Source organism: Bos indicus x Bos taurus, chromosome X, assembly GCF_003369695.1.
Source record: "Bos indicus x Bos taurus breed Angus x Brahman F1 hybrid chromosome X, Bos_hybrid_MaternalHap_v2.0, whole genome shotgun sequence".
In the NCBI taxonomy this organism is placed as follows: domain Eukaryota; kingdom Metazoa; phylum Chordata; class Mammalia; order Artiodactyla; family Bovidae; genus Bos; species Bos indicus x Bos taurus.
The window spans coordinates 18,053,140-18,079,624 of record NC_040105.1 but is presented as its reverse complement, the minus strand read 5'-3'; the positions used below and the strand labels follow the sequence as shown (position 1 = coordinate 18,079,624).

At 44.4% G+C, this 26,485-nt stretch overlaps 1 protein-coding gene and 1 non-coding gene across 12 annotated transcripts in view; one reads left to right on the top strand and one right to left on the bottom strand.

Moving 5' to 3' along the window:
* Positions 1–434: 434 nt before the first annotated feature.
* The window catches only part of MAP7D2 (MAP7 domain containing 2), a 101,413-nt gene continuing 75,362 nt past the window's right edge, over positions 435–26,485 (top strand). For 5 of the 11 annotated variants that reach the window (XM_027534021.1, XM_027534020.1, XM_027534023.1 and 2 more), the window contains exon 1: positions 437–645. In XM_027534021.1, the coding sequence (XP_027389822.1) occupies positions 519–645 (127 nt within the window). In that variant the 5' untranslated portion in view covers positions 437–518. Of the gene's footprint in view, positions 646–772; positions 850–26,457; positions 26,480–26,485 lie in introns of those variants that run through there. The other 6 variants (XM_027534018.1, XM_027534016.1, XM_027534024.1 and 3 more) reach the window with 5 other exon arrangements.
* Positions 24,366–24,438, bottom strand: TRNAG-CCC. Its single transcript has one exon. It is a non-coding gene; the product is annotated as a tRNA-Gly (tRNA).

The following is a 26,485-nucleotide window of genomic DNA, read 5'->3' as shown; positions in this document are numbered from 1 at the left end:
AGAACGTGTGCATGCTGGGTGGGCAGGTGTGTGTGCACTGTGTTTGCAAGCTGAGTAAGGATGTGAGTGCATGCTGCGAGAAACTGCATTCCCTGTGTATGACACTGAGTGTATGCACTGTGTGAGGATGTGTGTTTACACTGGGATGTGTTCACTGCCTGCTGTGTGTAAGCACTGTATGGGGAACGGTGTCCATGCAGTGTGTTCTTTCGCGCTGTGAAGACCAGTGTACTCCTCGAACGTGCACGCGGTGTGTGGGAGCTCTGTGAGAACTAGTGTGCACATTGCATGTGCATGCCGTGTAGGCGTGATGCGTGAGAGTGGGTGTGCATATTGCTAAGTGCATGAGGTACGCGCCTGCTGCGTGAGGACCCGTGTGCACCTCGCGTGTGGACGCGATACGCATGCGCAGCTTGAGAACCGGTGCGCACATCACACGTGCACGTCGTGGGGGGGACGCGCGCGGGTTCCACAGCGCGGCGGCAGGGGCAGTGCGCCTGTGCAGCCCTGGCATCCCGATGGAGCACGGTGTCGGCTACGCGGCGACAGCCGGGACGGAGGGGGCTACGCGGGCCCCTCCGCTTCCTGGGAAGATGGCCGAACCGGGCGCGGTGAGGACCTCACCGCCCAACCACCGGCCTTCAGGTAGGGGGCTCTCGGGCTGAGGCGAGCGCGTGGGCGCCTCAGGCCCCTGAGGGGGGCGGGGCGGGCCGCGCCGGGTGTGGGAGGCGGGGCACGGAGCGGGGCTAACATCCTCACCTGTGCCGGGAGTCGTCTAGGCGCGGGGTCCCAGGGCCGCGCCCCTCACGGCGCCGGTGACAGGGGGACACTCCCTCTCGGGTGACCTGAGTGAGTGGGTGCCAATGGGGGGTGGCTCAGGGCGGGTGGCAGGTGTGCTTGGTGTGAGGGGTGGAGGCAGAGGCCATGCTTGATGCCCTAGGGGCCCCGAGTGTCTGGCCCAGTCTCCTGGAGCAGCCGGCATGGGGGGCACCCGGGTTGGCCGAGCCGGCGCCGGGGGTCGCCGGAGCCTGCGCGCCCGCCCACTCTGCGTCTCGGGCGTCGAGCGCGAGCGGCAGCCCAGCTCTGTGCTTCGCGGCGTCCCCGGGGGGCCGAACCCGCGCGTCGCCCACTGGCGGAGCGGCCAGGTGCGAGCCCCTAGCCGGGTTCCCCTGCCGCCCGCTCGTGCCCGCGGAGGCCGCGGGTACACTGCCCCGGGGTCTGGCGGGGCCGCGCGGCGGATGAGCCCCTGGCCCTCGGGGCTGCAGCTGCTGGGAGCTGAGGAGGCACGGTCCCCGATTTTGGCTGCCCACAAACGAGCGAAGCGGGCAGAGATTTTGAGGACATTTGACGGAATTTCGATAAGCTAGTCTCAGGTCTTTTAACGTTCTGTTAAGTGGTTGCAGGTAGTGCGGGGGTGTAAGCAACGTGGAAACCGATTTCGTGTTTTTCCTGACAACACCTTTTTTTTTTTTTTTTTAAGTTAATGGGAGCTATTTTTAAGACATGTTTTTACCGCAGTATAGCATGCTTCCCACAAAAACGCACAGATCTTAAGTAGAGGATTTGGAGATTTATCACATTGTGAGGATCTGCGTATTTTATGTAAGGTATACCAAGGAAGGGAAGGAAATCAAGGAAAATGTTCTTGAATCACTTAAAACAAGATTTTCATGGGAGAAGTGGTATTTTTTTTTTTAATTGGGCCTTCATTTGTATCGTTTAGAAAAGGAGGGGATGGCTTAAATTTTTTCCCGGTTTGCGTTTTTCATCATGCATATTTTGAAAGGCAGAATTTAACAATTATCACAGGACTGTGATATAAATACTATAAACACATACTTCTGTTTTCGTCTTTTTTGCTTGAGAAACTCGGTCGCATCTGCTAGGGAAGAACCCAAAACCTACCCAGCCGTTAGAACCAGGTTGGGGGAGGGGAACCTAATAGAACAAAACATTGGGAAAGGAAGGTTGTTAAAATTCATCTTTTAATTCGGTCGAGAGTTTAAATAAGTAGGTAGTTTTGATGTTGTAGAGTCAAGGTGGAGCTGTATGGTTGGGCCTGAAATTCATCTGTGGTATTTTATTTTATTTGAAGGCACTTAATAAGAGAAAGCCCATGGACAGAGGAGCCTGGCGGGCTACAGTCCATGGGGTCGCAAAGATTCGGACACGACCTCGCGACTAAACAACAACCGCAAATAAGGGTACTAGTCTTATTAAGTTCTAGTTGAAAACTTTTATTGTAAAAAATAGCTTAAAGCTGTATTCCTTCATTTGACATCGGAAATACTGAAAGGCATGTTCTGTGAAGGTTTAAAATATTTCAGGGACTTCCCAGGCAGTCCAGAGGGGAGTCCTTCCATTGCAGAGGGGAGGAGTTTGATCCCTGGTCAGGGAACTAAGATCCTGCAAGCCACCTGGTGCGACCCCAAACAAAAGATTTTTTAAAAGATAAAATATTTAATAAACTTCCATGTACATTAGGGTTGGTGTGGAAAAATTGAAGTATTCAATTTAGGTGTCAGGTAGTACAAGGGTTTGCTCTTTTAAAGCAGGTTTTGTGAGGCTAGGTGCTTTGAAAAATAATGTCATCCTCAGAGAAGTCTTGATGATTGAGGTTTTATGATTATCCATCCTGATAGTGATTATTCTTGGCCATCCAAGACTTTATCATTTGGGACCTGTTCCTGATGAGATTCAACCTGCATTTCTTGAGGATCAACCATTGTTCCTAAGTTTGTGCTGAGTGCTTTGAGGGCCAGAAAAGACAAATTCCGGAGATGTTTAGGCTCTCAGACAATTTCATAGTGAGGGGATATGGGCCGGCAAGTGGTTTTCCTGGGAGCTGGTGTAGAAGGTCTCATGGGAAAACCTTTCTGGTTGTTTCCTCTAGCAACAGGTTCTTCTGATATTGAAATCCTGTGCATTTTTCCCTATTATCCCTCAGTGATGCTTTCTTTCTTTCCCTTTACCTACACCCCAGGATGGAAATGACCAGAGTACTGTTCTCTTTAGTGCTTTTGTTATGTGCATGGTATAAGGAATGAGGTGCAAGCACCTGTTGCTTGAGTCTGCTTAGTACCTTTAGAAGGCAGGGAGAGGCAGCAGACTGTCACCGGAGTCTGTCAGACTGCCTTGGTGTCACACAGGTCCTCTGCTCCCCTCAGTCTGAAATGCGCCCTTCTTCACTTTTCCCATTGGCATTCACTTCCTCTAGGCCCCTCTCAGTCTGAATTAAGGAACTTCATCTTTTTGTGCCTGTAGCACCTGGAGGAAAGCACTCTTCTTGTTCCGCCCATGTGATGACATTAACCTTCCAGCTCCTATTGGCAGATGTTCGTTGGGTGCCCACTGTAAACAGAGGCCTGACTGCCTGGGTGTGAATGCCATATCTCCTCTTCCTGCTTTCTTACCTGCAGAGACATTGTTGAGCTTCAGTTTTCTCACCTTTAAAATGGGTGTAAGAACACCATGGTGGGGGGAAGGAATAGAAGCACTGCTTTGAAGATGAAGGAATTAGTAGCTGTAAAGCAATGCTTGACACAGTAAATGCTTGAGCTGGTCATTCAGTGTCCATTCAATTAGATGATCAGCTTGAGAGTAAGGCCTGGGTCCAGGTTACAGGTGCCTCTCACAGTGCCACCTGGTGCAGAGAGTGGCTGGATGGTCATCCTACTCATCCTCAAAGTTTTTGCACACAATAGGTCTGTAGCTGATGTTCGACGCTCCACTGGGTTGAGTAAATACTCACAAGTTGGATTAAAGAAGTGTGTCGGTGGAGGAGATTGAAATAGTGGAATTACAGAACATGTTGAACTTTACAGTGCTTTCTGCAGGTAAATACTGTTTCCTAAGTTGAATTCATTTGCCCGTGGTTCCCTGGTCAGGAGGGAATTGCTTTGAGGTGAGAGTCCCTTGGACATCAAGGAGATCCAACCAGTCCATACTAAAGGAAATTAGTCCTGAATATTCATTGGAAGGACTGATGTTGAAGCTGAAACTCCAATACTTTGGCCACCTGATGTGAAGAACCGACTCACTAGAAAAGACTCCGAGGCTGGGAAAGATTGAAGGCAGGAGGAGAAGGGGATGACAGAGGATGAGATGGTTGGTTGGCATCACTGACTCAGTGGACGAGTTTGAGTAAGCTCCGGGAGTTGGTGATGGACAGGGAAGCCTGGTGTGCTGCAGTCCATGGGGTTGCAAAGAGTTGGACACAACTGAGCGACTGAACTGAACTGTCCCTGCTCACCTCCCACCCAGATTAGGCGAATGGAAGGGTGCAAACTGGAAGTTCAGGAGAGACTCCCCTGGGGACCACAGTAGGGTGGGACCAAGTTGGAAAGGTTGAGAGTCCGGCCCCAAGAAATTCAGAGTTCTTCATCCTCTCTCAAAGTTGCATATGAAACTTTTTTTTTTTAATTGTCCAGCCGCGTAGCTTGTGGGATCTTAGTTCCCCAGCCAGGGATTGAACCCCTCAGTAATGAAATCACAGAGCCCTAACCACTGGACCCACAGGGAATTCCCTACAACCATTCTTGACCACTCTAATACTAAAATTGTTTGAACCTAAGAGGAACGAGTTGAGCTTGTGCACGTGTTCTAACATCATGAGTCCCTTTGGCCTCGAGAAAGACATTCCCACTCCTCTAGGTCAGGAGACAGAGAGACAAAGTTGCATTTGGTCTGGGGCTTCTGTTCTGGCTTTGTTGAGTGATGGCACTGATGGACTTGGACTTGGCAGAACCTTCAGGGCAAACTCCTGAAAGCCTGTCTGACTATTAACTGTTTATTTTTTGATATCCTGAGCCTGGTGACACAACTGGTCAAAGTCTGTCATTTCTGTCTCTAACCCTCTTTCCTCTCCAAAATTAAAGAAAGTTTTCTTCTCATCCAAATGCCCCATCTTCTAAAGTGGTTCATTTTTTGAAAGAACATTTTATCTTCTTTTTGAAAAATTATTTATTTTTAATTGAAGGATAATTCCTTTACAACATTGTGTTCATTTCTCCCATATATCAACATGAATCAGCCATAGGTATACATATGTCTCCTCCCTCTGGAACCTCCCTCCCACCCCTCTAGGTTGTCACAGAGTACCAGGTTGAGCTCCCTACATTATACAGCAAATTCCTATTGGCTATGTATTTTATATATGTTAATATATATGTTTCCATGCTACTCTCTCAATTCGCCCACCCTCTCCTTCCCCCACTGTGCTACAAGTCTGTTCACTGCGTCTGCATCTCCATTGCTGCCCATATAGGTTCATCAGCACCATCTTTCTAGATTCCATATATATGCGTTAATATACAATATTTATTTTCCTTTTTATGATGCCACTCTGTATAACAAGCTCTAGGTTCATCCACCTCATTAGAACTGATTCAAATGCATTCTTTTTATGGCTGAGTAATATTCCATTGTGTATATGTACCACAGCTTCTTTATCCGTTCATCTGTCGATGGACATCTAGGTTGCTTTCATGTCCTGGCTATTGTAAATAGTGCTGCAGTGAACATTGGGGTACATGTGTCTCTTTCAGTTACGGTTTCCTCAGGGTGTATGCCCAGCAATAGGATTGTTGGGTCATATGGTAGTTTTGGGCTTCCCTGGTAGCTCAGCAAGAATTCATTCCTAATTTTTTAAGGACTCTCCATACTCTTCTCCACAGTGACATTTTGCCTTCTGTATTAGCTGTACTAATTGACTTACACAACAGAAGGATTTTCAGGGCTGAATCAGGTAGATGAGAGATGGAGTTTTCTGGTGGATGCTGGTCAGTAGTCTGGTGGGCTTTGTTGGGAGGATTTAATAGGATAGAACTCATAATGTGCTCAGCACAGTAAGCACTCACAGGGCAGGTGGTATGATTTGGCAGCTGTGTTTCAAGAGTGGGGAACCACAAGTTGCCAGTTTTCTTATGGCGCAGATTTGAAGGTCCTAGAATGCCCTTTCTGCTGCATTTGGTGGTCAAAGCAAGTCACAGAGCCAGCCCAGATTCAAGGGGAGGGGAAATATACTCCACCTCTTGAGGTGATGTGTGATAAGCACCTACTGGAAGAGGAGGAATCTCCCTTTCTAGAGGTTCTCTACTGTAACACGTGAGTACCTTGAAATTGAGATGTTAAGTAAGGGAATTCCTTGACTTGGTGCATTCACTGCCAGGGCCTGGGCTTGATCCCTAGTCATGGAACTAAGATCCTGCAAGCCACGAGGCTCAGCAAAAAAAAAAAAAAAGGTTTAAATAAGTTGGTCAAGGTCACACATTAAGTGGCAAGCCAGGGCTCAAACTCAAATGTGTTTGACTCTAGAGTTAAGTATTTTTAATCTCCATGCCTCTGTTCTATTCCAGATAGATTATAACAAACTCCTTTTGTGCATGGGCCATGCCTCCCACATTTTCTGTACCCTACTCAAGATGTAGCTTAGTACTGTTGATACACATTTTATGAAGATTTTGTGTGCCTTTTTTATAGTACACAGTTACTTTTCTGTGTAAAGTTGATGATCTTCATTTCTTAGAACTACAGCAAAAAGTTGTATCAACAAAAATGCTTAGAGGGAGAGAAGTTTCATTTAACAGAATTTCTTGTTTGCCAGATTCCAGGATATCAATGGGTATCAGATTGCTTTGTCAAATAGCTACAAATGTTTCTAAATATGTGCTCTCAATTTATATCATTACTCTGTACAATAATGAACCATAAGGAGTCTGGCATCTGTCCACAGGCCACACTCTGAGTAGTTTTGCCCTGGACTAGCATTTCCCACAGAGAAGGCAATGGCACCCCACTCCAGTACTCTTACCTGGAAAATCCCATGGATGGAGGAGCCTGGTGGGCTGCAGTCCATGGGGTCACGAAGAGTTGGACACGACTGAGTGACTACACTTTCACTTTTCACTTTCGTGCATTGGAGAAGGAAATGGCAACCCACTCCAGTGTTCTTGCCTGGAGAATCCCAGGGACGGGGGAGCCTGGTGGGCTGCCGTCTCTGGGGTCGCACAGAGTCAGACACGACTGAAGCGACTTAGCAGCAGCAGCAGCATTTCCCAAAGGGTGTGATACACAAGATGATTTAGATTACATGTGGACAAACTTATCTTCTCAGTTTTAGATTAATAGTCCTGTGGATTCTTTCCTTGTGTTGTAAAAGTACAACTAATACATCAAACTAATTTCATGAATATTTTCAGCATCAAGTAAAATATGAAAAAAATATTCAATTTAAAGAACAATTTAAAGAAAACTACTGAGTATAGGTTGGTGCTAGCTAATACAAATAGAATGCTAGCTTTAACTAACTCAGTATATCCAAAATATTGTCATTTCAACATGTAATCAATATAAAGAATTATTAATGAAATATCTCACATTTTGTCCTTTGCACCAAGTGTTCCAAAACCAGTGGAAGACTTGACACTTCCAGCTCATCTCTACGTGGACTAGTCAACAGTTCAGGTGCTCAGTAGTCACTGTGGCTAGTGGCTCACATATTGGACATGGTGATCTAAAACATTTTCCTCATGGCAGAAAGTTTTGTTGGTCACATAGGGCACCATGGCATTGAGTGTCGCGTGTAGAACAGGATGTATGCTGCAGTATTCTGCCTATCGTAGCTCTCTTGTGTGGAAATGAAAAGATGCTTTGATAAAATGTCCTCCCCTGCAATAAGGCAAAACCTGCCTGGGCCCTCAGGCTCCCAAGGGGAGAGGCTGCTTTTGCTTTCCCCATTGTGGGCAGGTGCCAAGGTCCTGATACGGATTATTGTCTTGGATTATTCACAACGTGTGGAAAGGGAGTAGGCTTGGCTTCCTGGTAAATGTTGGGCTGTCATCATGGAAAAGCATGGTATAATATTGATGGAACAGTGGGAGGAGAGCGGTATTAGCGCGCACACTACGCATTCAGTGTCAGGTCCAGTGGGGAGCCCCCTCTTCAGGGTGGGCTCTGTGAGGCCAGGTCTGGCTGTTCCCCCAAGGCTAACATTGTGCCTTCCTAGCTCCTGTTCACAGAAGCCACTCTCTGATTATGATCACCAAGTTCTTGTTGACTGACAGGACACACCCCCTAACTGTGGAGACCACGTAATTGAACAGTTTCAGGGAATGCAAGGGCCAAGCCACCTCCTGTATCCCAGGTTTGATGATGTAAGGAAGCTGGCACTAGCTCTAGGGGAACATACTGGGCAGGGCCAGGTAACCCACACTCGCTTTCAGGGCCTGCAGGACAAGTCCCTGCCCAGACCAAGTTGTCCCCATCCTGAGCAATTGATCTGTCTTTGCCTTTGGTACCGAGTTAACTGTTGGTTTAGCAGGTCAGCCAGTGTGCAACACCAACTTCTATGGTAGATCTATTAAATGCATTTTCTTATCCCTGCCCTTGTTTTTTTCTCTTTCTCTCCCACTTTTCATATGCATTTTTGCTATATTTTGTATAAGCAGAAGGAAAGAGAGAAGAGGACATAAAGGAATACCTGAAATTAATAAATACAGAGCAGGAAATGCCCCTATAGCTTGAATTTTTCACCAGACACCAAAAGTCCTTTATTAAGTAGTACTATGTGTCTTTGTTTCGAAACAACACTTTAATACGTACCCATAACTGGAAATAACCATCTGAATCATAAACTGCGTGAAACAGGATTCTCCTGCTGTGCTTATTTTTAAAAACACCTCCCACTACACACACACACACACACACACACACACACACAAGATTGTGCTATATTCTCTTCCCTTAGCACCTAGGCCTGTGCTTTCAGTATTCCACTGACTAGAGAGGCAAATGTCCTTGTGCAGGGGGCAGTGTCTCCTCTTATGAGAGTCTGCACTTCTCTACCTTGTTAATTGTGTGTTCGGTTCTCTTGAGCACCAGTCAGGGGTGACAGTTTGTGGTGAAATATTATAACAGCCTTCAGTGGAAGCTTTCTTTGCATGTGGGTAATTTTTGCTCATGTAGATATCTGTTATGAACAAAACTTTGTTCATTTTCTTTAGTTAGGTAACCAATATTATTGAAGTAGATTTAGTTATATCCTCAGACAAAAAGCCCTCTTTAAAATATTTCTGATTCTAATTGCAGTTTTCTTACTGCGAAACATGTTCCTGCTCTTTTTTTCCCCCCTCCTCAGTTCAGTTCAGTTCAGTCGCTTAGTCATGTCCGACTCTTAGTGACCCCATGAATTGCAGCACGCCAGGCCTCCCTGTCCGTCACCAACTCCTGGAGTTCACTCAAACTCATGTCCATCAAGTCGGTGATGCCATCCAGCCATCTCATCCTCTGTCGTCCCCTTCTCCTCCTGCCCCCAATCCCTCCCAGCATCAGAGTCTTTTCCAATGAGTCAACTTTTCGCATGAGGTGGCCAAAGTACTGGAGTTTCAGCTTTAGCATCATTCCTTCCAAAGAACACCCAGGACTGATCTCCTTCAGAATGGACTGGTTGGATCTCCTTGCAGTCCAAGGGACTCTCAAGAGTCTTCTCCAACACCACAGTTCAAAAGCATCAATTCTTCAGCACTCAGCTTTCTTCACAGTCCAACTGTCACATCCATACATGACCACTGGAAAAACCATAGCCTTGACTAGACGGACCTTTGTTGGCAAAGTAATGTCTCTGCTTTTGAATATGCCATCTAGGTTGGTCATAACTTTTCTTCCAAGGAGTAAGCATGTTTTAATTTCATGGCTGCAGTCACCATCTGCAGTGATTTTGGAGCCCAGAAAAATAAAGTCAGCCACTGTTTCCACTGTTTCCCCATCTATTTGCCAGGCGGGAAGTGATGGGACCAGATGCCATGATCTTCGTTTTCTGAATGTTGAGCTTTAAGCCAACTTTTTCACTCTCCTCTTTCACTTTCATCAAGAGGCCTTTTAGTTCCTCTTCACTTTCTGCCATAAGGGTGGTGTCATCTGCATATCTGAGGTTATTGATATTTCTCCCGGCCATCTTGATTCCAGCTTGTGCTTCATCCAGCCCAGCATTTCTCATGATGTACTCTGCATATAAGTTAAATAAGCAGGGTGACATACTCCTTTTCCTATTTGGAACCAGTCTGTTGTTCCATGTCCAGTTCTAACTGTTGCTTCCTGACCTGCATATAGGTTCTCAAGAGGCAGTTTCCACTTCACTTGATTTTGTTTTAGGCAGTCATGAATTATTTCTAAAGAATAATTGCTTCTTATTAATGGTCCATTAATTTCTGCATATGGAGGAGGGCATGGCAACCCACTCCAATTTTCTTGCCTGGAGAATCCCATGGACAGAGGAGCCTGGCGGGCTATAGTCCATGCAGTCACAGAGAGTCGGACGGACACGATTGAGCTACTAACCGCAATTTCTGTGTATCCTTAATCTTCTGGGGTGAGAGTAACTCTTTTTACCGCAAAACAGTCAAGGGAGTGAAATGAACTGTTTCACTCTACCCTAATCAGCTTATATTTCTTTTTTTCCCCCAGCTTCCATTTTTCTTACTTGTCTTTTACTTTCTCTCAGTTTTGGTTGAGAGACCCAAGAAGACCCAGTACCTTTCTACTAAAGAGTGTTGAATGTCCTGTGTGGTACATAATTTTACTTTTATTAGCTAAAAATGAAAAGGATTCTTGCCCCCTTTTTAAAGGTGTATAAAGATGCCCTGTAGTGGTGCATAAAGATTTCAGAGTTAGTATCTCTTATGATCAGGCCAATTCAAGCAGGAGATACTATACACAGTGCTGTCCAGTAGAACTTTCTGTTCTCCAGGTGTTCCAAATGGTAGCTACTTGCTACTTGTGGCTATTGAGCAGTGAGGAACTGACTTTTTGTTTGTATCTGATTTAAAATAATGTTAATAGCCATATGTGGTAACAGCTCCTGAATTGGACTCTGCAGTTAACTAGATGTTTACTGACCTTGCCAGGTTGGATCAGAAATGAGGAGTGTGTTTTGGGCTCAAACAAATTCCTTCAAACCCATCTATTCTTTTTTTTCTTTAATTTAATTTTTATTTTATTTTATTTTTATTTTATTTTGGAGTATGGTTAATTTAGTTTCAGGTGTACAGTAAAGTGATTCAGTTACACCTATACATATATCCATTCTTTTTCAGATTCTTTTCCCATATAGATTATTGCAGAATGTGAATAGAGTTCCGTGTGCTATACAGTAGGTCCTTGCTGATTATCTATTTTATATATAGTATTATGTGTATGTTAATGCCAAACTCCTAATTTGTCCCATCTCTTACTGGTTTCTTCTCTACAAGCTCTGGTATTTAGTACTTGTTATTCAGGTCCTCTCAGATGTGCACAGGCCACCAAGACCAGAACTGGCATTTAAGCTCTTGTGGTTCACATCTTGTCTGCAGTGCCATGATAGATCTACCAGGCAAGACTTATTTCTGGCTCCTGGGAGCCCTGGGTTGCCCTCTTTGTCCCTGCTTCAGTTTTGGTTACACAGCTTGGTTGGAGGAGAAGCCAGATTGACTTCTAAGGCATCATCAGATCATGAGATGAAATATTGAGCTTTGCAGAATATGAATGGGCTATGGGGAGAACTTTTCCAGGAGGATGTTGGCAGGGACTGAGATCACAGGAGAAGCCCATTGTGGAAGGTGAGGGTGGTGAGGGGAGCCATGAGGAAGGAATCAGTTCTCCCTTCTCTAGGACATGCTCACTAAAGTAGGCGAGCCTCAGCTCTCTCATCCAGCTTGCTCCTCACAACTGTGGCATCATGTGCTGGCCTGGGAGAAGAACTTGGTTACTTGTGAGTGCACTGGTACTTTAGGTCATCTGACTAATGCTTTCCAATTCTGACATGCTGTGGTCCTCCACTGCCAGCCTAGAAGGCTGGGGAAAAGGTAGTCTGGTCTTGCCCACTCTGATTAGCAGGATCACCAGCCATGTGGGCTTATTAACCAGCAGACTTACCAGGCTTCCCTTCTCCTCCCATTACAACCAAGGCAGGGGGTTCTGTGTCCATCTCTCATGACCCCATCCCTATTGCCAATGCCTAGGTAAGACCCTGTCATTTAGGGCACAGCCATTATCACAGGAACCTCAGGGGTCTCTGTTCACATCACCCTCCTGCCGTGGATCCATCGTGTTGCACTTTTGTGTGACCTTCTGTGACATCAGCCTAGCCTAAGCACAGTCTAAACTTCTGCTGGGGTTTCCCAGGTTAGTTGGTGGCTTCCCAGGTTGGTTGTGTTGGAACAGGGCTCCTGCTTACCGCTCCAGCATCCTTCTCTGGTCAGTGATTGCCCCCAGCTGGTTGTCTCCAGCACTCTCTGCACCCACATGTGCCTCACTGCCCATGCTCACGCTTGGCTCACATCTCACCTCATCCCTGAAGCCTTTCCCGACCACACACACTTTGGGTGGGTTTTTCTTTTCTCTTCCATTTCCGTTATGGTGTTGATAACACTAATTCAGGTAAATAAGATCACGTGGAAATAAACTTGGGGTTGGCATTTGGAAAGTAAAGTGCACAGATCTTAAGCACACAGTCTGATGAATGTTTACATGTACATCCATGTAACCAACACCCAGATCAAGAAACTAAATATTTCAAGTACCCAGATGGCTCCCCTGGGCCTCCTCCTAGACAGAACTCCCTAAAGGTGGCCATTGTTCTCACCTCTTTTCACTATAGGTTAGTTTTACTTGTTTTTGAGGTTTATATAAATAGATTCTTATAGTATGTACATTAATATTACAGCAAAATATACATCACATAAAATTTATCATTTTAGCCATTTTTAATGTACAATTAAGTAGCAGCAAGTACATTCACATTATTGTACAACCATCACCACCATCCATCTCCAGAACTTCTTAATCAAGTATTTAGTTTTTTTATGTGCCTGTTTTTTTCCTTTCAGAATTATGTCTATAAGAGTCACCCATGATGTTGCAGATATCAGTGGTTCATTTCTTTTTATTTCTGGGTAGTATTAGATTATCTGACTATACATACTACAATTTGTTTTATCCATTCTCTTGCGGATAGACAGTTATTTCCAGTTTTCTATTGTGAATAAAACTGCTATGAGCATGCTTGCACATATCTCTTGGTGCCCATACATGTGCATTTCTGTTGTGTGCATTACTAGGAGTTGAATTACTGGGTCAGAAGGTAAGCATATGTTCAGCTTTTGCTGATAGCGCCAAACTGTTTTCCAAACAGTTGGAAGTAGTTCCCTATTGCTGTTATAACCAGTTACCACAAATTTAGTGGCTTATAGCAATGTGAATTTATTATCTTATAATTCTGGACATCAGAAGTGCTAAAGTCAAGGTGTCAGCAAAGTCTTTCTGGAGGCTCTAGGGGGAGAATCCATTTCCTTGCCCTCTCCAGCTGCTGGAGGCTGCCTGCACCCCTTGGGTTGTGCCCCTTCCTCCATCGCCAGGGCTAATAGCATAGCATCTTCCAGTCTCCTTTTCTCTCCAATTTCTGCTACCATTGTGATGTGTCCTCTCTCTCACTCTAGCTTTCCTACCTCCCTTGTGATTACGTGGGGCCCAGCTGGAAAATCCTGCATAGTCTCCCCATCTCAAGATCCTTACCTTAATCACATCTGCAGAGGCTTTTTTGTCACAGAAGGTGACATTTTCATGGGTCCAGGGCTTGGAACGTGGGCTCCTCTAGGGGGCTGTTACTCTGCCTGCCGTTCTGTATCCCCACCAGGAGGGCATGAGAGCCCCAGTTCTTGTCCATCTTTGTCAGTGCCTGCTCTTGCCGGTCTTTTTCGTTGCAGTCATTTGGAGCGGACGTTGGGGCACATACACAGCTGCCTCCCCCAGGCAGTGTGTCCTCCTTTGCTCTGATACAAATTTATTGAGCTGATCATTATTACATTATAAATATGTGTTTACATGCCTCTGTCTTGGCCAAACTGTACACTTTTTCGTGAGACAAATCTCAGAGTAGCCAGTACAATAAGTGCTCCTTGGAGAGTAAGAAATTACTAAGGGCAGTTTTCAGCAGAGAACTGAGCAAAGCTAAAGGTGTAGATGAGAGCCTATGCTTACAATCCCATCTCTGGCTCAAGGTGGGTTTTCTCCCAAACAAAAATAGGACCAGAGCAGAGAGCCTTGTTTCTAACTTCTGCACACTCTTCTCTCCCAAGGTAGTTACTCTTTAAGTGAGCAGTGCCCTAGAAGGGGATATGGGCCTCAACTCCTGAGGGCCTTGGTTGGAAATGACTTCAGCGTGTATGTAAATGAGAGAGGGCCGTACAGTCCCACAGGCCGCCTTATGGGGAGGGTGAACTTGGACCTTGCACAGAGACTTGGGTTTTCCTTCTCCCTGGACTTGGCTCGTGTAGCAGCATGCTGCAGCTTCTTGCCTGCGGGAGGAAGACCTTTCAAGGTAAGCTGGGCATCCTTGACCCCAGGGAATGTCACGTGTGTAGACTGAAACCTGCCGTGGAAGCTTCAGGCTGGGATTGCTGAGGATGGCGGAGGCAGAGTGAAAGTGATTTTGCGATGCCCCTGGACATGGCAGGGTGGGCGCAGCAGTCCTGGGGCTGGCGAGCCTGATCTGGAAGGTGGGACAAGTGTGAGACAAAGGCAGACAGGGTTGTGGCTCCTTCGGGAGCATCTGGACATGAGGGGCCACTTCCTGTGCTTGTTTGTGATGCTCTCCTTGGCTGGGCATGCACCTGGCTGCAGGAAGGTGCTCAGGTTTCAAGGCCTCAGGCTTCTGTTTCCAGGCGCTGGGGTGTTTGTAGCGGGCCTGGCTGCCATGACTTTGACCATCGGGTGTGGCGTGTGCATGAGGAGCTTGCCAGCCACATGGCAGAGGACTTTCCCGGCCCTTGTGGGAAAACCTGTGTCACTGACTGAGCCTTGGCTGGTCAGCACTCAGATCCTGAGGGAGTCGGTCTTCTGAGAAAACTACTGTCTCAGGGTAAACGCTCCTGGGACAGGCTGAGCAGGGCTGGTGCTGGGGACCCCCTGGCCTTCAACTGCTCTGCCTGCTGTATTCAAATTGCAGAGAAACTCAGGTGCCTGCATTCCTGCTGAGCCCTGTCCCTCTAGGACTTAAACCTTGCTCCCTCTTTGTTCCTTGTCACCTTGGACCAAGGAGGTTAAGAGCCTGATCGCTTGGAGTCCCCTCCTCAGAATCCAGGTCTGGGCACCTGCAGAGACAACACCTTGAGAACATTATGATAAGTGAAATAAGCCAGTTACAGAAAGACAAATACTGCATGTTTCCACCTCATGAGGGTACCCAGAAGAGTCAAATTCATAGCATCAAAGAATGTAATAGTGGTTGCCAGGGGCTGAGGGGAAATGGAGAGTTACTCATCAGTGGGTATAAAGTTTCAGTTAAATAAAATTAATAAGTTCTAGAGATTTGCTGTTCAACCGTATTGTACACATTGAACTTTTTTAAGAGTGTAAGTATCATGTTAAGTATTCCTACCACAATAAAATTTTTAAAAAATTTTGATGAGTTTATCACTTACCTTCTTCTGATCAGGTACTAGTGTGGCCACTAACTTGCTGTGGGGCTGTGGGTTAGTTTCATGGTCTCTTCCAGACACAACTTCTTATGAATATAGTAGCAAATTCCTCACAGAGTTGACAGGAGGATTATATGAGGTAATGAATGCAAAGTGCTTAGTGTGGTGTCTTGCATGTAGCTATGCTCCTTGAGGTCACGGGTATCATTGTCATCATCTGTGCATTGAGTACAACATGTCTATGAACATAAAAATTATATGTTTGTATATAATATATGTTGTGTATTATGCAACATGTATATATTGTGTATATATATATACACACAACATATATACATTGTATACAACATGTATATATACGTTGTATACAGCATATATATTGTGTATATATACCTTGTATATATACGTTGTATTTATTTTATATATTATTATATAAAATATAAAATTATATATAAAAATATATATTTATTATTATATATATACATACAATGTATTTTGTGTGTGTGTGTATATATATATATGTTGTATATAATATAAGTATATTGATAATGATAAATACTGGTATTGCCTTTCAAGGACCTAGTGACCTACTGAGCTGTGCTTTCTCTAATTTACTTATAATCCAAGTTTAGCACTGAAAACTAGTAGAACACTTTCTAACACCATACACAAAAATAAACTCAAAATGGATTAAGGATCTAAACGTAAGACCAGAAACTATAAAACTCTTAGAGGAGAACATAGGCAAAACACTCTCCGACATAAATCACAGCAGGATCCTCTATGACCCATCTCCCAGAATATTGGAAATAAAAGCAAAAATAAACAAATGGGACCTAATTAAAATTAAAAGCTTCTGCACAACAAAGGAAACTATGAGTAAGGTGAAAAGACAGCCTTCAGAATGGGAGAAAATAATAGCAAAGGAAGCAACTGACAAAGAACTAATCTCAAAAATATACAAGCAACTCTTGCAGCTCAATTCCAGAAAAATAAACAACCCAATCAAAAAATGGGCCAAAGAACTAAATAGACATTTCTCCAAGGAAGACATACAGATGGCTAACAAACACATGAAAAGATGCTCAACATCACTCATTATCAGAGAAATGCAAATCAAAACTACAATGAGGTACCATTTCACGCCAGTCAGAATGGCTGTGATCCAAAAGTCTACAAGCAATAAATGCTGGAGAGGGTGTGGAGAAAAGGGAACCCTCTTACACTCTTGGTGGGAATGCAAACTAGTACAGCCACTGTGGAGAACAGTGTGGAGATTCCTTAAAAAACTGGAAATAGAACTGCCTTATGACCCGGCAATCCCATTGCTGGGCATACACACCGAGGAAACCAGAATTGAAAGAGACACATGTACCCCAGTGTTCATTGCAGCACTGTTTATAATAGCCAGGACATGGAAGCAACCTAGATGTCCATCAGCAGATGAATGGATAAGAAAGCAGTGGTACATATACACAATGGAGTAATTCTCAGCCATTAAAAAGAATACATTTGAATCAGTTCTGATGAGGTGGATGAAACTGGAGCCTATTATACAGAGTGAAGTAAGCCAGAAAGAAAAACACCAATACAGTATACTAACGCATATGTATGGAATTTATAAAGATGGTAATGATAACCCTGTATGCAAGACAGCAAAAGAGACACAGATGTATAGAATAGTCTTTTGGACTCTGTGGGAGAGGGAGAGAGTGGGATGATTTGGGGGAATATCATGGAAACGTGTATAATATCATATAAGAAATGAATCACCAGCCCAGGTTCGATGCAGGATACAGGAAGCCTGGGGCTGGTACACTGGGATGACCCAGAGGGATGGTACGGGGAGGGAGGTGGGGGGGGTTCAGGATGGGGAACACCCGTGGCAGATTCATGTTGATGTGTGGCAGAACCAATACAATATTGTAAAGCAATTAGCCTCCAATTAAAATAAATAAATTTAAATTTAAAAAAAAAGTATAAAACTGGACCGTGAAGCTATAAATGAGCAAACAATTACAGCTAGAGGACTGGAGACAATCTCTGTGTGCATGGGAATGACTACCACTGTCACTTGCACTTAGGTGCCCATGGCCAGCAGGACAGCACTGCCAGGCACTCGGCAAATAGTCCCTGGGGGCCCCTCTTAGCTGTGCTGTCCAGCTTCTGCACAGGAATGTTACTGCTGTTTGTGCCACTCAGAGCTTAATTTACACACTGAAATTCTTAAAGTATACAGTTGTGTATTCAGGAGCCAATACAGCTAATGACATTCCTTTTCCCCTTCCTGTATGTCAGACTCTCATCCTTGGTCCTATTTTTCATTGTTCTTGCTGAGTTCTCTCTGCCCACTTTGTGCAGTTATCATCTTTCCAAAGAGGACATGGGAGAAGAGAGGGACACTCTTATTTTTTGCCATGTACCCCTCTTTGACACCCATTGCTAGATGCTTCACTCCACAAATTGGCCCAGAGCTCAGTAGAAGGTCATCTGACTTTCTGGAACTATGGAAACTGCATTTGGCTTTTGGCAAGACAGGAGAGTTGGGTGGTGTGCTGTATGTTTTTAAGTTTGGGATTTTAGACTCTGTGCTGACCAATTATGGTAGCCAGTTGCTATGTGTGAATATGTAAATTAGTTACAATTCAGTAAAATAAATAATTCAACTCCCCAGTTGCACTAGCAGCTAGTAACTCCAGTATTGGACAGCACAGATACTGAACATTCCTGCCACTGCAGAAAACTCCATAAGACAATGCTGGTCGTGAGGGATCTTACAGTTGCAGGCTGTTTAATAGAGTGGAAAGCAGAGATATTTATCTGTGCTGTTCTGTTTTTGATTCTTCTTCCAAATGACAAGGTTAAATGTATAAGCATTAAATCTTAACTACCTAATGGGTTGAAACTTGACTAATGCAATTAAAATGTTTCAGCCTCAAATTTGTAATATAAAAAGGGTGTTTGCTCTCTGAAGTCCTTTTTGTAGTGCCTTATTACCTTGAAGCAGATATCAAGTATGAATTCTTAGATGTGAAGGCCCTGATTTTTTAATTGGTTTTTATTGTAGTAAAATATACATAACATAAACTTTGGCATTTTAACCATTTTAGGTGTACAATTCAGTGACATTAAATGCATTCACAGTATTGTGTAACCATCACCATTATCTATTTCTAGAACTTTTCATCATCTCAGGCAGAAATTCTGTATCATTAAGTAATTCCCCATTATCCCCTCCCCCATGTCCCTGGTAACTAATATTCTACTTTCTGTCTCTGTACTTTTGCCTATTCTAGATACCTCCTCATATAAGTAGAATCATACAATATTTATCCCTTAGTGATTGGCTTATTTCACTTAGCATGATGTCCCCAAGGTTCATCCATTGTTGTATCGTGTATCTGAATTTCATTCTTTTTAAGAGCTGAATAATATTCTGCTGTATGTATAAACCACATTCTGTTTATCTATTCATCTGTCAATGGATACTTGGGTTGCTACCACCTTTTGACTGCTGTGAATAATAGTGCTGTGAAATGGGTGTGCAGGTATTTTTCTGAGACCCTGCTTTTATTTATTTATTTTAATATTTATTTTTATTTTTTTATTTGGCTGTTCCAGGTCTTAGTTGTGGCACGTAGGATCTTCTGTCTTTGTTGCAGCATGTAAACTCTTAGTTGTGGCATATGAGATCTAGTTTCCCAACTAGGGATTGAACCTGGGCCCCCTGTATTGGGAGCACAGAGTCTTAGCCACTGGATCACCATGGAAGAAGTCCTGAGACCCTGCTTTTCATTCTTTGGGATATATACCCAGAAGTGAAATTGCTGGGTCCTGTGGTAATTCTGTGTTTGTCTCTAATTTTTTAAACAGTTTAAAAATTATTTTGAGGTATTGTCCATATAACTCAATATTTTGAGGTATTGTCCATCTGAACCCTGTGAAGTGTATACAGTTCAATGGTTTTTAATATATTCACAAGGTTGTGCAATCATCTCCACTAGTCATTGATTTTTATGACCTCTGAGGAACTAGAGTGGGAGAGAAAATCGTGAAGGTGGCTTGGGTGTAAGGAAGGGCGCTTTCAGGATTAGTATGAAACTTTTAAAAAGAAGTATCTTTGCACCAGATCCTTAAAATGCCACCCAGGCTTTAGGAGGAATACTCTGCCCACTGTAGGGCTTTAGGACCAAAAATCAGAAAGGCTCCCCTGCCACCTGACATATTTTCAGCTACTTATGAGGCCTTGTTTTATGGAACAGGATATTGAACAACCTCACAAATGGGTCACCTCCTCAAGAATACTCTGAAAGCCTGCTTCTGTAGGATCGGGCCGGCTTTTATGTGGCTTTTTGCTGCTTTGTAGCACCTCCTGTGTTTGTTTTGTCAGATGTCCTTGCCTGGCTTGGAACTGGTTCTCTTCCTTCTCTGGTTCTGATCCCATATTCTGCAACTACTTTGTTTTCAAACATGAAACAGATTGTTTACCAAAAAGTGCCTTATATATTTAATTTTTAGATTTTAGATTGCTCTGCTTTGAAGCAAACAATAAAACTCATCCACTTTTGTTATAACCTACCATTCATACATACCAGGCTGCTCTGATTTTCACTGGTTCTGCTTATGTACTTGTGGTTTGTAACATTTGTTACTTTAGAGATGGTTTTGTTGTGATTTTCTGATAGTTGGCCAGCTTTGTTTCTTTCTTTCTTTTTTGGTATACCATACAGTTTTTCCCAGGCTTCCCTTGTGGCTCAGAAGGTAAAGAAACCTCCTGCAATGCAGGAGACCCAGGTTCAATCCTTGGGTCAGGAAGATCCCCTGGAGAAGGGAATGGCTACCCACTCCAGTATTTTTGCTTGGAGAACTCCATGGACAGAGGAGCCTGGCAGGCTACAATCCATGGGGTCGCAGGGTTGGACACAACTAAGTAACTAATGTACACACACACACACACACACACACACACAGAGTTTTCCCTTCAAAGTGTACAATTCATTGGTTTTTTAGCACATTCACAGAATTGTGCAATGTACAACCAACACCATCATCAATTCTAAGATATTTTTATCACCTGCAAAAGAAATCCCATACCTATTGCCAGTCACTCCCTGTTTCCTCCCATCTCCCAGTTCTAGGCAACTCAGCCACTGATGTACTCTGTCTCTACAGATTTGGGGCCAGCTTTCTTAGATCCTTGTCTACCAGTGATTTTTTCCCCCCGAAATTATAGTATAAGCCACCCACTCTGCTTTCTTTCCCTGTTGCTTTCTTGTCATCTCCCTTCCTCCTCCCTCCCTCTTCTTACATTAAGCAGGTTAGCTGTAAATCCTCCTTAAATAGCTCTCAAAGTAAATGAGTTGATAGATGGGGCACAACCACAGGAATTCATCTGATAGATGGATAGACAGCCATTGTTGCACCCTGGGACGCCCTTCTAAGTTACCTGCCTTCATTCTGTCACTGTGAGGCTGAATTTCTTTATTTTACCCAGTTTTATTGAGAATTAATTGATATACATCACTTCATGATGGTTTGATGTACATATATGATGAAATGATTATTGTTGTTCAGTCTCTCAGTCGTTTCTAACTCTTTGCAACCTCATGGACTGCAGCACATCAGGCTTCCCTGTCCTTCACCATCTCCCATAGCTTGCTCAAATTCATGTCCATTGAGTCGGTGATGCCATCCAACCATCTCATCTTCTGTCGTCCCCCTCTTCCTGCCTTCAATCTTTCCCAGCATCAGGGTCTTTTCTAATGAGTCAGTTCTGTGCATCAGGTGGCCAAAGTATTGGAGCTTCAGCTTCAGCATCAGTCCTTCCAATGAATATTCAGGGTTGATTTCCTTTAGGATTGACTGATTGGATCTCCTGGCAGTCCAAGGGACTCTCAAGAGTCTTCTCCAACACCACGGTTCAAAAGCATCAATTCTTCGGCGCTCAGCTTTCTTTATAGTCCAGTTCTCATGTCCATACATGACTACTGGGAAAACCACAGACGGATCTTTGACTAGACGGATCTTTGTTGCCAAAGTAATGTTTCTCCTTTTTAATACATTGTCAGGTTTGTCATAGCTTTTCTTCCAAGGAACAAGAGTTCTTTAATTTCATGGCTGCAGTCACCATCTGCAGTGATTTTGGAGCCCAAGAAAATAAAGTCTGTCACTGTTTCCATTGTTTCCCCATCTATTTGCCATGAAGTGATGAGACTGGATGCCATGATCCTTGTTTTTTGAATGTTGAGCTTTAAGCCAGCTTTTTCACTCTCCTCTTTCACCTTCATCAAGAGGCTTTTTAGTTCCTCTTCACTTTCTGCCATAAGGGTGGTATCATCTGCATATCTGAGGTTATTGATATGTCTCCCGGCAGTCTTGATTCCAGCTTGTGCTTCATCCAGCCTGGCATTTCACATGATGTACTCTGCGTATAAGTTAAATAAGCAGGATGACAGTATACAGCCTTGACATATTCCTTTCCCAATTTGGAATCAGTCTGTTGTTCCATGTCTGGTTCTAAATGTTGCTTCTTGACCTGCATACAGGTTTCTTGACCTGCATACAGATTTCTTGTCATATAGATACAATAAAAAGAAAAAAAGGAAAAAAAAAATGTTCTCCTTGTGATGGCAGCTCATAGGATTTACTGTCCTAACAACTTTCCTATATATTATATATAGCAGTGCTAGTTACAGCCATTGTGTTGTATATTACAGTCCCAGCATGTATTTATCTTATTGTTGGAAGTTTGTACCTTTTGACCACCTTCCGTCAATTTTCCCTCCCAGGTTGGCTTTCTTTTGTCTCTCTGGGCTGCAGGGTTCTTGAAAACTAGGCCATTCGGAACCACAGGGCCAGAAGCTGCTCTGGGTTGGACCGGCCTTGCAGTGTGAGCAAGTTCTAGGACTGAAATCAAGTGTGCAGTTTCTAGATGTGTAAATTCAGTCACGTCTTCTCTAGCAGAAATTATATTTAATAGTCACTAATGGTAGATCTTCAAATACTGTTGACCCTTGAACAAGGCAGGGGTTAGGGGTGCCCACCATCCCCACAGTTGAAAATCCGAGTATAACTTAGAGTCAACCCTCTATATACATATATTAAAAAGCAGAGACATTACTTCACCAACAAAGGTCTGTCTGGTCAGAGCTATGGTTTTTTTCCAGTGGTCATGTATGGATGTGAGAGTTGGACTATAAAGAAAGCTGAGCACCGAAGAATTGATGTTTTTGAACTGTGGTGTTGGAGAAGACTCTTGAGAGTCCCTTGGACTGCAAGGAGATCCAACCAGTATATTCTGAAGGAGATCAGCCCTGGGATTTCTTTGGAAGGAATGATGCTAAAGCTGAAACTCCAGTACCTTGGCCACCTGATGCACAGAACTGACTCATTAGAAAAGACCCTGGTGCTGGGAAAGACTGAATGCAGGAGGAGAAGGGGACGACAGAGGATGAGATGGTTGGATGGCATCACTGACTTTATGGACGTGAGTTTGAGCAAGCTCTGAGAGTTGGTGATGGATAGGGTAAGCTGGTGTGCTGCAGTCCATGAGGTCGCAGAGTTGGACACAACTGAGTGACTGAACTAAACTGAACTATATACATGGTTCCTCCTTATAGGCGGTTCCTCTGTACATGCAATTCCACATCCATGAATTCAACCAACTTTGGATCATGTAGTACTATAGTATTTAATAATGAAAAAAGTCCGTGTGTAAGTGGACCCACACAGTTCAAACTTGAGTGGCCCAGTGTCAACTGTATCAGTGTGTAGCATGCTAATCACTGTTACTGCTGCTGAGAAAATAACTGGCTGCACTTGCATTCAGCATAGCTTTTTGCTTGCTTTTGTAGCCAGATGCCCTGGGTTTGAATCCTGGTTCTGCTCCCTTTATTATCTAGATGAACATGTCAGTTCACTCTCAAAGGGGAAAGTAAAATATCCAACTGCATAGCTTGTTGAGAGATTTAAACAAGAGAATGTGGGCAAAGCAATTAATACAATGCCTAGCAGAGAGTGAGAGCTCCATAAATTACCATTTACGGAGTTAATGTATGCCCTGGTATTAAGACAGCATACTTTATTGTGTGCTTGCTGTATACAAGGTACCAGGTTAGGTTTTGCAGGGAATAAGCCAAAGCCTTGTGAATGGAATCTGAGCCCCGTTGATGTTACAGTTGTGCCCAGCTGGGCACTTAACACTGGGGAAGCAGAGACTGGGTGGCATGCACATTTTACTCATTTTTTTAGACTATAAATCTTATTAACTAATTTTCATAAAACATTGTGTTGATTATAAACATCAATGCAGGAAAGATTTGGCTAAGCTTAGTTTCTTACTGGGAGTTACAGATATTTTCATTTCTTTTGGGCAAATTTAAACATTTTATCATTTACTGTTGGCCACTGGTAGCTTTAATCAGGGCAAACCATCTTGTTCAAAACAAATAACCTTGACAGAAAAGGGTAGTCAGAGCCCTACTTCATGAATCTATTCATTATGTTTGGTGCTGCGGAGCCAGCAGCAGTGTGTGTTTGCAGGCTAGCGGCGTCTGTCTCCCGTCCCTTCTATCTGTTGCTCCTGCAGTGGAGCGAGGACTAGCAGGCCCTCTCCGTGGAATTTCTGAGCCACGCGAGAGAGCGCGTGGCGTACTCTTAGAACAAGCTCTGTCCTCTCTTTCCTTGTATACTTTGGTTGAGAGAAATAGTATAAGCTCCTGTTTGAGGAGGAATTTGGGGGTTTTGCTTATTTCTTAAAGCAGAAATTGGTGAACATTCTGATGGCAGAGGTTTTGTATCACTTTTAGTCTGGAAGACCACTTTTATTTTTAAATTATTTATTTATTTGGCTGAGCTGGGTCGTAGTCACAGCATGTGAGATCTTCAGTCTTCATTGTGGCATGTGGGATCTAGTTCCCTGATCAGGGATTGAACCTGGGCCCCCTGCATTGGGAGTGCAGAGTCTTAGCCACTGGACCACCAGGGAAGTCCCTGGGAGACCACTTTTGACCTAGCTCTAGATGTCAGTCAGCTAGTGTCTGTGTAGGCTTGGCCTTCAGACCCCTAGGAGGACAGGGCCCCAGGAGCCAGGTGTTAGAGCGCCTCCCAGAGGCATCTTTACACATAGCCTCAACCCCTTGTGTTGTCTTGGGAAAAAACCTTTCAAGCCCTCAGTTTCTTGTCAGTAAAATGATATGGATGACACCTGCTTCTTGAGTTTGTATTAAGAATTAGAAAATAAAGCACATCACACACTGCCTTTCATGGGTCAGAGCTGTTGAGGAGCCATTCTAGGCCTACGAAAGACTGTTGAGTTTGGTTTGTGACCCCTTCAAATAACCACAAAGGCCAGGCCAATCAATTTCTTTTTCTTTCTTTTTCTCCTCAGCTCTGCCATGTGGCATGTGAAATCTTTGTTCCCTGAGCAGCGATTGAACCCTCACCCCCTGCAGTGGAAGTGCAGGGGGTGACACTGACAAGAAACTGAGTCTTAACCACTGGACCCTTAGGGAAGTCCCAGTCAACATCTTTTGTTCAAAATAACATCCCTGAGTTATTTCATCCAGGGAAAGGAAAACCATGTGACATGTATGCTGACACTCCTCGATCCTACCTGCTGCACGCCAGACTCAGTACGCCACCTGGAAGTGGCCGCAGCATTGTCCCGATCCCATGCTCCAGTTAGCTGGTCAAGGTCAGTAGGAGAGACACAGTCGAGTTGCCACCTCTACATCCTGTCGTGCACGCCCTCCTCCGTGGCAGTGTCTTTTGAATGTCCTGTCTAAACCCAAGCCTGCCTGAACCACAACCTGGTAACACTCTTTGCTCTATTTTTACAGCAGCTAGTCTTTTCTCCTTGTCATCTGTGTTAGTCCTTGTTTCCTTCTAGCTTCTATTTCAGCAGCATCTCTTTTGGTGTAAAAATCCCCAGAAGGTGTTTCTAGAAACAGCCTTGACAGAATCTAAGGACAGGTGCTTAAAAGTGGCTCTTGGCACACTCTGCAGACATTTATGAGTACCTGACGTGTGCTGACCTGTGATGTGTGACACAGTCAACACAGCCCTAGTTTTTCAGAGTTCAGTCTAAAAAGACAAAAAGTGGACAGCCTGTTCTTTTATTTAGTTCTTCCCATCTGGTGCTGGTGCTGCTGCTAAGTCTCTTCAGTCGTGTCCAACTCTGTGCGACCCCACAGATGGCAGCCCACCAGGCTCCACTGTCCCTGGGATTCTCCAGGCAGGAACACTGGAGTGGGTTGCCATGTCCTTCTCCCATGCATGAAAGTGAAAAGTAAAAGTGAAGTTGCTCAGTTGTGTCCGACTCTTCATGACTGCATGGACTGCAGCCTACTGGGCTCCTCCGTCAATGGGATTTTCCAGGCAATAGTACTGGGGTGGCTTGCCATTGCCTTCTCCGAGTTCTTCCCTCTACCTTGTGGCAAAGGCAGAAGTAATCTCAATTTACAAGGAGAAAGGAGAGAGAGAGCGATTTAAGTTTATTCAGCAGCTGGTACCTGGGACCAGATCTGTTTTCAGCAGCATGCTGATCCAGGCTTTGTTTGGGGACATCCATTCCCTCACTGGCTGGCGGTGGGGCATCCACACAGGAGGATGAACAGCAGAGCAGCCATTCCTTCCTTCTTCGGAGCTGGGGTGTTGGGATAGTCAGCACCAGGGCCAAACCTTGAGTCACTTCAAGCCTAAGTTGTTCTTGATGGTTCCATTCCCCTTTGCCATGTATCCACTCTCCTGGCCTCCCTTGCAGCCATGTAATCCAGTACCAGCCAAGGAGCCTTAAGGGGAAGACCACTGCGGAATCTTTCTGGCATCCAAGAGAAATGAGCTTGAGGAGAGAGCTCCTTCCTCCCTATTTTGGCTCCTCCCTTCTTCATCCCAGCTCTGCCTGCTCTCCTGTGAGAAGATGATGCTGCTGCCATGGCAGCATCTTGTGATCCGAAGGGGAGACACAGTTCGAATGACTGAACAGGAAAGCAGAAGGATCTCAGGTCCTTCATCTTCCAGCCACTGAGGTATTC